The 14,878-nt window shown below is 31.9% G+C and overlaps 1 protein-coding gene across 1 annotated transcript; it reads right to left on the reverse strand.

The window, feature by feature from the left end:
• Positions 1 to 236: 236 nt before the first annotated feature.
• Positions 237 to 14,770, reverse strand: LOC134233000 (uncharacterized). The gene is made up of 6 exons (XM_062714994.1): positions 14,637 to 14,770; positions 10,269 to 10,331; positions 10,062 to 10,124; positions 3,108 to 3,170; positions 2,902 to 2,964; positions 237 to 280 (listed from the first exon to the last, which is right to left on the reverse strand). Exons 1-6 carry the CDS (start codon positions 14,716 to 14,718, stop codon positions 237 to 239), a joined length of 378 nt encoding a protein of 125 aa, XP_062570978.1. The 5' UTR covers positions 14,719 to 14,770.
• Between the last annotated feature and the right edge of the window lie 108 nt (positions 14,771 to 14,878).

The raw sequence follows: 14,878 nt of genomic DNA on the forward strand, positions 1-14,878 counted from the left end.
CCCGAAGTGTACTCTTTGATATGATCGGGTTAAAAAGAAAAATCTGTTCACAGTATGAAAATAATGGTCTTTAAGTAATCTTCCAAATACTTTCAGTGATGAGAAAAAAGAAATTGTTTCACAATATGCAAAGTGGTTGATTGGTCATATCTCACCGTTTCTTTCCATCTGTCCCCGTAATCAAGCTAATAAAATTAAGTGCTCTAGTTTTCTTAGTGAAAAAAAATCATACAACTCTAACCTGTTGACGAATCAGACGATGGTAGACCCAAGACATTATCTGTAAAAACAAAAATCCTTATGGTGTAATTTTAGTGTAAATTTATTCACGAGAAAATCAGAAACATTCTTTTACATTGCACAAAGTTGACTTAAATGATTCAAAAAATAATCTAATTCGTGTTTAATATCTTGCTCTCGAGTAAGATTGTAAACTTGAATTTCAACAATTAACCTCTCCACACCCTCTTCCTTATTTATTTCAGAGCATTTCTCAGCTTGTATGAGAATTTTTGAATATTTAATATTTGAAAATTTGGGTTGAAGGATGGGAATGAAACTCTTTTTCAAAGTTTTGAAATAACGACAAATTCCTGCATGATATTTTAAATATTTTTTCATTAGTTTATATTTCTGAAATTGCCTAAATATTTAATTCCAATGACTTTGATTTCGTTGAACGAGACAGCTGGTCTGTTAAAAGTGCATAAGGTACGATTTCAGGGAAATCTTGGGGTCAGGGTAAAATGCAAGCTAAGCATCCGTTGGCATGTTACACCTGCAGTGAGCTCTTTGCAATGATTCAGATATACGGAGTACTTCGTAGTCAAATTTGGGAAAAAACATTTATCTAAAATATGTTATCAAACATATCAGACAAAAAGGATATCCAACACAAGGATGAATTTGGCCAATTAACAACTAAATTGCATGACAAAAGAGATGACAGTGTTTCCATCGTCAACTTGCCTTATTTATCTAGTAATATTCTGCTATAACCTACATATAACATGTGTATGTCTTTCACTCATTCGCTACTGATGAGCATGCTCCGAGTAAGATCAAAATTTTTAACTGAGGCAGGCTACACACATGTAAATTGATGTTACAGCGATTTCAACAGCCTATTTAATTCCAGCATCTTGTAAACTCTATAAATGTGAGAAGGACCTATCACTGTTTTGTATTTTAGGTGACTTGTTTCAAATAAAATGTCATGTCTTATCTAAAATTTGTAGTATTTAACTACGGGATGCTCCGTCTACTTGTTCAGTACATAAGATTCATGGCAGGTGTGACCGGTTAACAGGAGACGCTTATCTGTCTTAGACACCTGATCCCATGGCCAACTCTGCAATTTCCAGAGATACATGCTTTTGTATTGTTTGTAGTTTATATGAAATCAATAACTGTACGTAAATTTCAATCACCCAACCTAATTACACAAAAGATTATTCTATCAATTCGCAAAAAGCTATGGCAAGTCCTTTTACAATTTATTCGTGAAATAAAAAAAAATCTTTCAATAAGAGAGATCTCTTTTTAGCATAGAGATAACTCTTTGACTAATATAGGTATCTTTATACCTCAGAGAGATATCTCTTTAAACAACAGACATTTTTTTGTAAGAGAGAAATATCTTTTACTTAGAGATATATCTTTAAAAGCTAGAGAAATATCCTTATAAGCTAGTGAGATACCTCTTTAAGCGAGAGAGAATTTTCTTCAAGCGAGAGAGAATTCTCTTCAACTATGTTAAAAGAGATATTTTTCTTGTAAGAGAGATATCTCTTCAGATTTTCAAAAAGCGGTGTCTTTCTAAGGTAAAGATTTCTCTTAATGAAAGAGAACTCTCTATTCCAGTTATCCTTGAATAAAATAATTAACTCTCCCCTCTCAAAGGAAAGCGAAACAAGAAGTAAAGTCTCTGGAATAATTTCGCTGTTATGAGAAAAAAGACTGAGCATGTCATATCCAGAATGATATATGCACTATGTAGACAAACATGCTATAAGTCCCTTGTTTGAAACAGCAAATAATAATGGCAATTAACTTCGTTGATAAGCCTGGTAAAAGTTTAATATTCAGGAAAACGAAAGTAAGCATAAAATCTCAAACGCAATAAACCAAATTTTCTCAGCTTATGAAGTAATCAACTATTACTAGTTTGAAATCAAGACAACACTGAATTACTTATCATGTTTAGTAAAGCTATAATGTAGAATATCACGAATATGTCGAATTTTCAAAATACTTTAATGTACTTCCGTGATTAAAAATTTTACTTCCGGTAAAGGGAGAAGTTATTAAAAATGCAATTTGAATAATAATAAGAGAGATATATTTTTGCAATAAATATACAGATATCTCTTTTCGCTTGAGGGATATCTCTTTTGGACACTTTTAAAAGATATCTCTTTCACTTTGAGAGATATCTCTATAACTTGGAAAGATGTCTCCCAAAGTAAAAGAGATATATGTCAAGGAGAAAGAGATATCTGTTTAAGTGGAAGAGATATCTCACTAAGTGAAAGAAATATCTCTCTACGTTAAAGAGATATCTTTTTCTCATAGAGATATCTCTCAAAAATAAGAGATATATCTCTTTAAGTTGTAAGATATCTCTATTTTTTAAATTTGAAAATAGATTTTATTTTCCGAATAAATAGCAAAAGGGCTTGTCATAAAAAGCTGACTTAATCTTTTTCTTTTCAATCTTCAGACTAATTTTGTCCTCCGGAAAGCTTCAATTAGTGCTATAAATATTCATAATAATCATTACATATTTACCAACATGTTCAGCATTTGCTGTACATAGATCTACTCTTACTGGTATAGTTAATTTACGTTATAGGTATGGATATTCTTATTTAAATATTTTTTCTAGTGAAAATTTCTTACCTCCCATGTCTATGGAAGAAGAAGGAGGCCACTCCGATCTTTGGGATGTTGGCCATAAACTTCCTGTAAGAATTTGTAGGATGTATACTTATTTGATTTTCAAGTCGAAAAGTAATTACTTTTATTAAAATATGTCGTAAAATCATATTTTTCATCTTTTATATTATTATATGTTATAGAAAATATTTTTAGTGAAAATTTCTTACCTCCAATGTCTATTGAAGAAGAAGGAGGCCACTCCGATCTTTGGGATGTTGGCCATAAACTTCCTGTAAGAATTTGTAGCATGTATATTTATTTGATTTTAAAGTCGAAAAGAAATTACTTATATAAAAATATGTCGTAAAATCATATTTTTCAAATTCATAGAGATTTTGATTATATTTCAGCAACCTTGAGAGTGTGAAATGTGATTCTTTGGTATACCGTATATCCTAGCTAATTACGAGGGCTGTTCAATAATGTCCTGAGTTCCATAAGATACAATATAGAAAATATATGACATTTAGGTTGACTTTCTCTCATGATTGAATCTATAATGAATTTATTACAGTTAATGTGACCACTTTTCAGCTTTTCAACAAGGGCTATTCGAGACATTGCATTTAAAATGAATGGTAAAGAATCAGTAAACTAGAGTGAAATTAAACGCTACATGAAAGCTGCTGTAAAACTCGTTAAGAATCCCAAAGAAACATTCACGAAAAAAAAATCAAAGTACTGAGAGTACTGCTACGAGTTGATGGTATTGTTTGTATGTTGTTTAACATCCCTCTGGAGAATTTTTACTCATATGACTCTAACCCCACCACTTGCCAGTGTAGAGCTGCAAATTTTGCCTTATATTCGGCACTTTACGGCCATCGATCAGTGATGGATCTTTTTTCATGCCATCAACTACTGCGTCACAAAACCTCGATTTATACGGTCTCATCTAAAGGACAGATCGCCACGTCCCATAGTGGGATTTGAGCGCACAATGTATAGATCAACTACTTACTTCGCGACTCTAGAGCTGACGCTCTAACTACTGCGCCATACATGTACATGTTAAATGAGTTGAGGTCTCTGATCCATATTTGGGTTATGTGTGTTATGTGCTATGATGAAAAAATAAATAAAGCAGCTTTTCACACAAATTTTTCAAACTAAGAGGACCAACCTTCAACAATATTACAAGTAGGGAATTATAACTTTGAAAGAGCACAAATGAAAAAGATCATTAATTTGCACATCAAATATTTCACTATTTTCATAAATTGACAAATAATTTGACAATTTCAGTGCACATCAATATGTTTCATTTCTCGTGATTGATCCACTGTTAAATTCTAAATCCTGTATTTTCATTGATATGCATATTACAAAATTCAAAATTCTTGATTTTTTTTATTATGGTTATTGAAATTCAGCTCCACGTCATTCAAAATTTGCATGTATATTTGATATTTTCTTGATTTAGCCACTCTTGAAATTTAACTCCTTGACTTGAATGATCTTTGATATGCAAAATAAATACTCCAATTCTCCAGATTTAGCTGCTCTTAAAATTCAACTGATTTTAACTTTTAACTGAAATGAACATTTTAATTTTATGTTTTTTCGTTTGGTTTAGTCACTCTTGAAATATATCTACCTGACTTCAATTGATATGTACATGTAATATATTACATTTCTTTCAATTTAACTCTTGTAATTCATTTACATGACTTTCATTGATAAATTTATCACGATTAATATTTCAATTCCTTTTGGCTTTTTGTCTGAAGATTAAAAATTTATCACAATGACATGGTATATTAATCGTTTACATAATCTTTCTACTTTTGAATATACATGTATATTTGATTTTTCTGTCTCTTGATTCACATTTATAAAAACATTTCACATCTTATTTTTGAATACCACCCGATTTAATCTTTTTTTTTTTGTTATTATTTTTTACTGTCTATCAGCATCTGATAGTAAGACACAGCTGGATATAGTAAAGGGGTGTGTTCCCCGAATGGCTACTTGGAAAAAACAACAAGTAATTATCACACTCAATTAAGGGGCCCTCTAAGGGGTACAGGTAAACTTACCTGTGTTTACCTGGATAAGCAATATTTTAACAATCGGATATATTCATTCAATTTTATTTAAATTAAGAGGTTTTTTTTTTTATTTTAAATAAATTTTTTATTGTACCTTAAATTCTATTTTTTCCGAACTATTCAATAGTATTGATTGAGAATTTACAAATTATTATCCCTTTTTTGTGCTACATTTTCAAACTCTTTTAAATAAATAAACACAAATGATTTTTCCTTTAAATAATATAGATATTTCCAGAGTAGCGCCGACAATTAATGAGATAAGAATCACAGGCATGTTAAGTGACCTTTACTGTATATAAAACTTGGGGTGCGTTCAACAGCGTAGCTGCTACATAGCCGCTACGTAAAGCTACGCTCTTGAACGGAGAGCTAACCTAGCTGCTACGTATGGAGAGCTAGCATAAATATTTAATGCTGTGTCCCAAATCCAAGATGGTTTCCTTGGTTACAAATTCGCAGCATTCAAGATTTTTAGAAAAAGGAGAGTTATTTCCTATATTTAAGTGAGTCAAATGTAAATTTAAATACATATTTTCGCCTGAAATAAACTTTATTTAACCCAGTAATAAGTTTTTACTGATATATTTTTTATTCAAAATCTAACATTTAGCAGCTAGGTTAGCTGTCCGTTCAACAGAGATAGATATCTACTACTTAGCGGCTAGGTTAGCCGATACACTGTTGAACGCACCCCTGCTGTGATACAGATCTAAATTGTGGAAGACAGCTGGTTCTTTTATTGTTTTCACATGAAGTAATAACATTTACATAAAACTAGAGGTACTGTGAGCAATGGGCTCACTAAATGATACCCCCCGCCTCCCATATGAATAAAATGGCAGTGTCCATGTTTTGCTCTGGAAAATCCAAAATATATGTCAGATCAAAAAGTAAAATAGGAGGTGCACAATGGCAATATGTAATAAAGATTCTGTGAAAGTTTCATCAAATTTCATTGAGTGGTATGAGAGGAGTTGCGGATAAGAGATGGGTACCCCAAAGCGTAACGGACGGACGGACGGACAGACGGAAGGACGGACGGACAGACGGACGGACGGACAGACGTACAGACGGACGGAATTAACGATTACTATATACCCTCCCGCTTTTCAAGCGGGGGGTATAAAAATATTTTATCAACTGGTACAGCTCATTTCTTCCCTTTAAGATTAATATTTGATTTACTTCGACCATCTTTATTAGGTGTTTCTTGCTTTGTTTACAAACATTGGTAGTGTTGGTTATGTGTTAGGCACTTCATCACTAGTTATCGGGGGAAAATTGCTCTGTTCATTAGCATACTGGATCAGCGCAAGGATTAGTTTATTTATATACCACTAAGACGTCAGTCTTGTAAAAATAACCTGGTTTGTACAATATTTAATTTTGTAAATTTTCTTTCAAAATCTGATTTCAAGTTATTAATTACTGACTTATAATAGAAAAAATTTACTATTGACTTAAAAATCAAAACAAAATTCCAAAAAAATAAATAAAAAATATTCAAGTTTATAACACTTCAAAGCAAATCAGATAACATATTATTATTCCGTAGATCAAGAATATTGTAATTAAGCCAATATTATACAAGAACCTGTACGCAAAATACTCAATCGAAAATGTGATTAGTTTAGATACATTGGAAATCCCTTACCAGTAACATAACATGAGTTGATACCATCAACTCGTAAATACCATCAACTCGTAAAAATGATATAATGGGCGTCAAAAATGGGTTCCGTCCTTGGCGACAAAGACTTACAACAACCAATGTACTGTTTGCCAAAATCAACAATTATCGCTAATGATGTTTGATTGACTTTAAGACACATAGCAAAATTGACAAGCATTATTTGGGGGGCAGTTTACACTGTTTTAAATAAACATTTGACGGTAAAAAAGCTTAGTACTCAATGGTCACCCTATGTTTTGATAAAAAAGAGTGAAAACGACAGCGTGTAAGAATATCTCAACAATTATTTTTTAAAAAATCAAAAATTGAAGTTATCCACGTTTGTCTCTAATTAAAACAAATAGTGAAACTTGAATCCATTGCTCTTAACCCTCAAAACAAATTTACAATAAGATGCTCTTGACAAAAACAGCCAAGGTCTGAGAAGAGCAAAGAATTACAAAATCACAAAAACAGTTGTATACGCCATTTTATTAAATATTAGTGGTCTTGTTGTTCAAATCCTTATTCGGGGAGGCGGTTCAATTTCTAGAGAAGTCTAGAAAGCAATTTTTAGCAAAAAAAAAATCAAAAGGTTTTTGAGATGATAAAACCAGAATCAGAATCCACTAAATTAAATTTCTTCATGACAGCGTCCAAACCCACACTCCATAAAGGTAAAAGGGTTTAGGGGATAAACAGAATGTTAATGTTATGTCACACCAAAAATATTCGCCAGATCGTTCATCCTTTGACTTGTTTCATTTTCCAAACTTGAAAAACACCTTTCAGAAAGAAGAAACAAGTCAAGGAAATCATAGGATCTATGTTATTCCAGTATACGAAGGGCCATACTTAAAAATGTGGTCTAAAACAATCAGAAATTGGATGAAAATGTTACAGACATGAGCATGTTTAAGTGAAACCATTAAGGCTGAATCACTGAAAAGCTTTTCTTTTGGTTTTTTTTTTTTTCGAACACGGAGTCCTCGTATAAAATACATTTTCCACTTTTCCTAAAGTAAACAAAAATTCAAAAAATAATCCTAACCTTTTGGCCAATCAGACGATGGTAGATTTAACACATTACATAAAAAACAAAATCCTGATGGTGAATTAAATGTTTATTGATTAAGCAATCTAAAACATTTCCTATGTACATTATAAACATAAGTATTCAGAACCTCTTCCTCCATTTAGGCCAGAGCATTTCTCATATGGTGTGAAAATTTTCAGAAATTAATTTTGGTCTTAGGGGAAAGTTGGGTTTACAATTATCTTAGGAGGAAAATGTGCCTTTAATTATCTAGGAAGAAATTTAATTTAAAATTTTTTTAGAAAGAAATTGGATTTAAAATTCTTTTAGGAGGAAAATATGTTTATAATTCTCGCTTGATTTACAAAGATCTCGAGAAATACCTGAAACAATTGTTAAATCATTGCATTATTTTTCTTTAATTGGCAAAATTGAAGTTAACAGTAGTAAAAAAGATAAGAATTCAATTTTAAATAGGGTAAAATGATAAACGTGAATATATAAGAGTGAGTACAGATATAAAAGCACATTTTTTCACAAAAGTACTAACTTCAGACCTAGAGAAATATATAAATTTCAAAAAAACTTTGAGATAAAAAAATGTTCATCTGAAATAAAACGAACAGAATTAAGTTTAGTATTGTTTAGAGAGAATATTTACCAATTCCTGATTTTAAGAACCCATTCTTATTTCTCTATAAATTGCTTACTTCAATGGTGAATCCAAATGATCATTATTTAAAATTTATTGTATTTTTGCTTATAATACTGGTGATTAATTACTCCTACTATCTGATAAAAAAAGTTATTATTTACAAATTAGCTTCAAATTCCTTTCCTTCCGAATTTTTTAATTTTTTTTTTTCAAATTGTGTCCTTTAATTGTTTGACACTCTAATCAAAGAGAATACATGTTGCGATTTGTTTCGCTGCCGTAATAATGACATTTAATTCTTCCTAAACTCTTAATATGATATTATCGTTAAGTATGTTCTTTTTACGTAGTCTGATATCCAATGATATTGTTTTATACAGCAAAGGCAAAGGAAATTTTACACGCCACAGAAAATTACCAAGAGAAAAAAAAGTTGATCACGAAAATAGTCCTCTATTCTTCTGTTTAAAAATTGTGAAAAAGGTGTGAAATCTTAAGCATACCTCTGCGGAAAGGAACAAACACCAAAACCTTCCCGGGTAAACAAAACAGAAAACAACAAACGAAGAGAAAGGTGGTCCTCATATTGCGGAGGCAGGTTGTCAAATGGAGGAGGGCGTAACGCGAATAAAATAATTAACTCTCCCCTTTCAAACGAAAGCGAAACAGGAAGTAAAGTCTCTGGAATAATTTCGCTGTTATGAGAAAAAAGACTGAGCATGTCATATCCAGAATGATATATACACTATGTAGACAAACATGCTATAAGTCCCTTGTTTGAAACAGCAAATAATAATGGCAACTTCGTTGATAAGCCGGCTAAAAATTTAATATTCAGGAAAACGAAAGTAAGCATAAAATCTCAAACGCAATAAACCAAATTTTCTCAGCTTATGAAGTAATAAACTATTACTAGTTTGAAATCAAGATAACACTGAATTACTTATCATGTTTAGTAAAGCTATAATTTAGAATATCACGAGTATGTCGATTTTTCAAAATACTTTAATGTACTTCCGTGATTAAAAATTTTACTTCCGGTAAAGGGAGAAGTTATTAAAATCGCAATTTGAATAAAAATAAGAGAGATATATCTTTGCAATAAATATACAGGTATCTCTTTTCGCTTGAGGGATATATCTTTTGGACGCTTTTAAAAGATATCTATTTCACTTTGAGAGATATCTCTATAACCTGAAAGATGTCTACCAAAGTAAAAAGAGATCTATGTCAAGGAGAAAGAGATATCTGTTTAAGTGGAAGAGATATCTTTGTTACCAGAAAAGATATCTCACTAAGTGAAAGAAATATCTCTCTACGTTAAAGAGATATCTTTTTCCCATAGAGATATCTCTCAAAAATAAGAGATACTCTTTAAGTTGTGAGATATCTCTATTTTTTAAGAGACGTCTCTCTTAAATGAGAGATATCTCTGTGATTTGAAAATAAATTTTATTTTCCGAACAAAGAGCAAAAAGGCTTGTCATAAAAAGCTGACATTTTTTTTCTTTTTAATCTTCAGACAAATTTTGTCCTCCGGAAAGCTTCAATTAGTGCTATAAATATTCATAATAATCATTACATATTTACCAACATGTTCAGCATTTGCTGTACATAGATCTACTCTTACTGGTATAGTTAATTTACGTTATAGGTATGGATATTCGTATTTAAATATTTTTTCTAGTGAAAATTTCTTACCTCCCATGTCTATGGAAGAAGAAGGAGGCCACTCCGATCTTTGGGATGTTGACCATAAACTTCCTGTAAGAATTTGTAGGATGTATACTTATTTGATTTTAAAGTCGAAAAAAAAATTTCTTTTATCAAAATATGTCGTAAAATCATATTTTTCATCTTATATATTATTATATGTTATAGAAAATATTTTTAGTGAAAATTTCTTACCTCCAATGTCTATTGAAGAAGAAGGAGGCCACTCCGATCTTTGGGATGTTGGCCATAAACTTCCTGTAAGAACTTGTAGCATGTATATTTATTTGATTTTAAAGTCGAAAAGAAATTACTTATATTAAAATATGTCTTAAAATCATATTTTTCAAATTCAGAGAGATTTTGATTATATTTCAGCAACCTTGAGAGTGTGAAATGTGATTCTTTGCTATACCGTATATCCTAGCTAATTACGAGGGCTGTTCAATAATACCCTGAGTTCCATAAGATACAATATAGAAATCATATGACATTTAGGTTGACTTTCTCTCATTATTGAATCTTTAATGAATTTATTACAGTTAATGTGACCACTTTTCAGCTTTTCAACAAGGGCTATTCGAGACATTGCATTTAAAACAAGAGGCCCATGGGCCTTATAGGTCACCTGAGCATTATGCAACAACTTTCCAGTTATTGAATTTGATTTATGTTTTAAGCCAGATGCTATGGCATTCACAATTTTGAAAGAGGCACCATTGATCATCAGAACAATACACTTAGCAGTTGCTTAGTTTGTTTACTTAATACCAATATGCAGGGTAAGGGAACAAAAATGCATTTCAACTAATCAGTAATATTCAGCAATAATCAGTAGTGCCCCTACCACACATGAACCCCTGACCCTTAGGCCTTGATATTTGATTAATACCAAGGAGCAGATTTCAAACCATTCATTCATTTTCAGTATATAAGTACAGCCCCCCCCTTCTATGGTACCCCTGACCCTGGGGCCTTGAAATTCACAATTCTGGAAGATATGGGCCCTTGTCCAGCATAACTATATAGGTAGTTCATCTGCTTAATACCCTGGAGCAGAGAAGAAAATTTTCAAAGAATTCATGTATTTTCACTATATAATCAATAGAGCCCCGCCCTAACACCAGAACCCCTGACCCTGGGGCCATAAAATTCACAATTTTGGTAGAGGCACTCTTGCTCATCATAACTATGCACTTAGTTTATTTAATACCCAGGAGCAGAGAAGAAGATTTTCAGAGAATTCATGTATTTTCACTACATAATCTATAGAGTCCCGCCTTAACACTAGAACCCCTGACCCTGGGGCCATAAAATTCATAACTTTGGTAGAGGCACTCTTGCTCATCATAACTATGTACTTAATTGGTTTATTTAATACCCAGGAGCAGAGAAGAAGATTTTCAAAGAATTAATGTATTTTCACTATATAATCAATAGAGCCCCGCCCTAACACCAGAACCCCTGACCCTGGGGTCATAAAAATCACAATTTTGGTAGTGGCACTCTTGCTCATCATAACTATGCACTTAGTTAGTTTATTTGATACCCAGGAGCAGAGAATAAGATTTTCAAAGAATTAATGTATTTTCACTATATAATCAATACAGCCCCGCCCTAACACCAGAACCCCTGACCCTGGGGCCATAAAATTCACAATTTTGGTAGTGGCACTTTTGCTTATCATAACTATGTGCTTAGTTGGTTTATTTAATACCCAGGAGCAGAGAAGAAGATTTTCAAAGAAATAATGCATTTTCACTACCTACTTATTTAGCCCCGCCCTAGCACTAGAACCCCTGATCCCAGGGCCATGAATTTCACAATTTTGGTAGAGGACTCATTGCTGATTACAATCATGCAAACAGTTTGACTGCTTGATGTCCAGGAGTAAAGAAGAAGATTTTTAAAGATTGCATTAATTTTAGTGGTTTTGGCCCCACCCCTCAGGCCCCAGGGGGGCAGGGATCATAAAATTCACAATTTTTGTTCCCCTTCACCCATAGATGCTTTAGGCCAAATTTGGTTGAAATTAGTTCAGTGGTTGCAGAGAAGAAGCTGAAAATGTTCAAATGTTAACGCACGACGACGGACGAAAACAGATAGCATTAGGTCACCTGAGTTTACTCAGGTTACCTAATGAATGGTAAAGAATCAGTAAACTAGAGTGAAATCAAATGCTACATGAAAGCTGCTGTAAAACTCGTTAAGAATACCAAAGAACATTCACGAAAAAAGAAAATGATATAATGGGCCTCAAAAATGGGTACCGTCCTTGGCGACAAAGACTTACAACAACCAATGTACTGTTTGCCAAAATCAACAATTATCGCTAATGATGTTTGATTGACTTTAAGACACATAGCAAAATTGACAAGCATTATTTTGGGGGCAGTTTACACTGTTTTAAATAAACATTTGACGGTAAAAAAGCTTAGTACTCAATGGTCAAGCTATGTTTTGAAAAAAAAAGGTGAAAACGACAGCGTGTAAGAATATTTCAACAATTATTTTAAAAAAATCAAAAATTGAAGTTATCCACGTTTGTCTCTAATTAAAATAAATAGTGAAACTTGAATCCATTGCTCTTAACCCTCAAAACAAATTTACAATAAGATGCTCTTGACAAAAACAGCCAAGATCTGAGAAGAGCAAAGAATTACAAAATCACAAAAACAGTTGTATACGCCATTTTATTAAATATTAGTGGTCTTGTTGTTCAAATCCTTATTTGGGGAGGTGGTTCAATTTCTAGAGAAGTCTAGAAAGCAATTTTCAGCAAAAAAAAAAAAAAAAAAAAAATGAAAAGGCTTTTGAGATGATGAAAACCAGAATCAGAATCCACTACATTAAATTTCTTCATGACAGCGTCCAAACCCACACTCCATAAAGGTAAAAGAGTTTAGGGGATAAACAGAATGTTAATGTTATGTCACACCAAAAATATTCGCCAGATCGTTCATCCTTTGACTTGTTTCATTTTCCAAACTTGAAAAATACCTTTCAAGAAAGAAGAAACAAGTCAAGGAAATCATAGGATCTATGATATTCCGATATACGAAGGGCCATACTCAAAAATGTGGTCTAAAACAATCAGAAATTGGATAAAAATGTTACAGACATAAGCATATTTAAGTGAAACCATTAAGGCTAAATAATAGAAATGCTTTTTTTTTTCGAGCACGGAGGACATTATTAACAGTCCCCGTATAAAATACATTTTCCACTTTTCCTGAAGTAAACAAAAATTCAAACTAGAGGTACTGTGAGCAATGAGCTCACTAAATGATACCCCTCGCCTCCCATATGAATATAATGGCAGTGTCCATGTTTTGCTCTGGAAAATCCAAAATATATGTCAGATCATAAAGTAAAATAGGAGGTGCACAATGGCAATATGTAATGAAGATTCTGTGAAAGTTTCATTAAATTTCCTTCAGTGGTATGAGAGGAGTTGCGGATAAGAGATGGTTACCCCAAAGCGTAACAGACGGACGGACAGAAATACCGATTACTATATACCCTCCCACTTTTCAAGCGGGGGTATAATAATCCTTACCTGTTGGCCAATCAGACGATGGTAGATTTAACACATTACATAAAAAACAAAATCCTGATGGTGAATTAAATGTTTATTGATTAAGCAATCTAAAACATTTCCTATGTACATTATAAACATAAGTATTCAGAACCTCTTCCTCCATTTAGGCTAGAGCATTTCTCAAATGGTGTGAAAATTTTCAGAAATTAATTTTGGTCTTAGGGGAAGGTTGGGTTTACAATTATCTTAGGAGGAAAATGTGCCTTTAATTATGTAGGAAGAAATTTAATTTAAATTTTTTTTAGAAAGAAATTGGATTTAAAATTCTTTTCGGAGGAATATATGTTTATAATTCTCGCTTGATTTACAAAGATCTCGAGAAATATCTTAAATAATTGTTAAATCATTGCATTATTTTTCTTTAATAAGCAAAATTGAAGTTACAGTAGTAAAAAAGATAAGAATTCAATTTTAAATAGGGTAAAATGATAAACGTGAATATATAAGAGTGAGTACAGATATAAAAGCATATTTTTCATAAAAGTACTAACTTCAGACCTAGAGAAATATACATGTATAAATTTCAAATTAACTTTAAGATAAAAAAACGTTCATCTGAAATAAAACGAACAGAAATAAGTTTAGTATTGTTTAGAGAGAATATTTACCAATTCCTGATTTTAAGAAACCATTCTTATTTCTCTATAAATTGCTTACTTTAATGGTGAATCCAAATGATCATTATTTAAAATTTATTGTATTTTTGCTTATAATACTGGTGATTAATTACTCCTACTATCAGATAAAAAAAAGTTATTATTTACAAATTAGCTTCAAATTCCTTTCCTTCCTAATTTTAATTTTTTTTTCAATTATATTGTTTTATACAGCAGGGGCAAAGCAAATTTTATACGCCACAAAAAATTACCAAGAGAAAAAAAAATGTTTATCACGAAAATACATGCAGTCCTTTATGATTCTGATTAAAAATTGTTGAAAAGGTGTGAAATCGTAAGGCATACCTCTACGGAAAGGAACAAACACCAAAACCTTTCTGGGTAAACAAAACAGAAAACAACAAACGAAGAGAAAGGTGGTCCTCATATTGCGGAGGCAGGTTGTCAAATGTAGGAGGGCGTAACGGGGGACAATAAATATGTATCATGTCTAATCAAAATGCTAATTTCTTTGTAAAAATAACGCTGTCCAACTATATTTTATCTCCTTTGCTTAGAGCAAATATTTGAAAAGATTTTGCATAATT

This window comes from Saccostrea cucullata, unplaced genomic scaffold (genome assembly GCF_032062105.1).
Source record: "Saccostrea cucullata isolate Sc308-1 unplaced genomic scaffold, CSIRO_AGI_Scuc_v1 ctg1011, whole genome shotgun sequence".
NCBI lineage: Eukaryota > Metazoa > Mollusca > Bivalvia > Ostreida > Ostreidae > Saccostrea > Saccostrea cuccullata.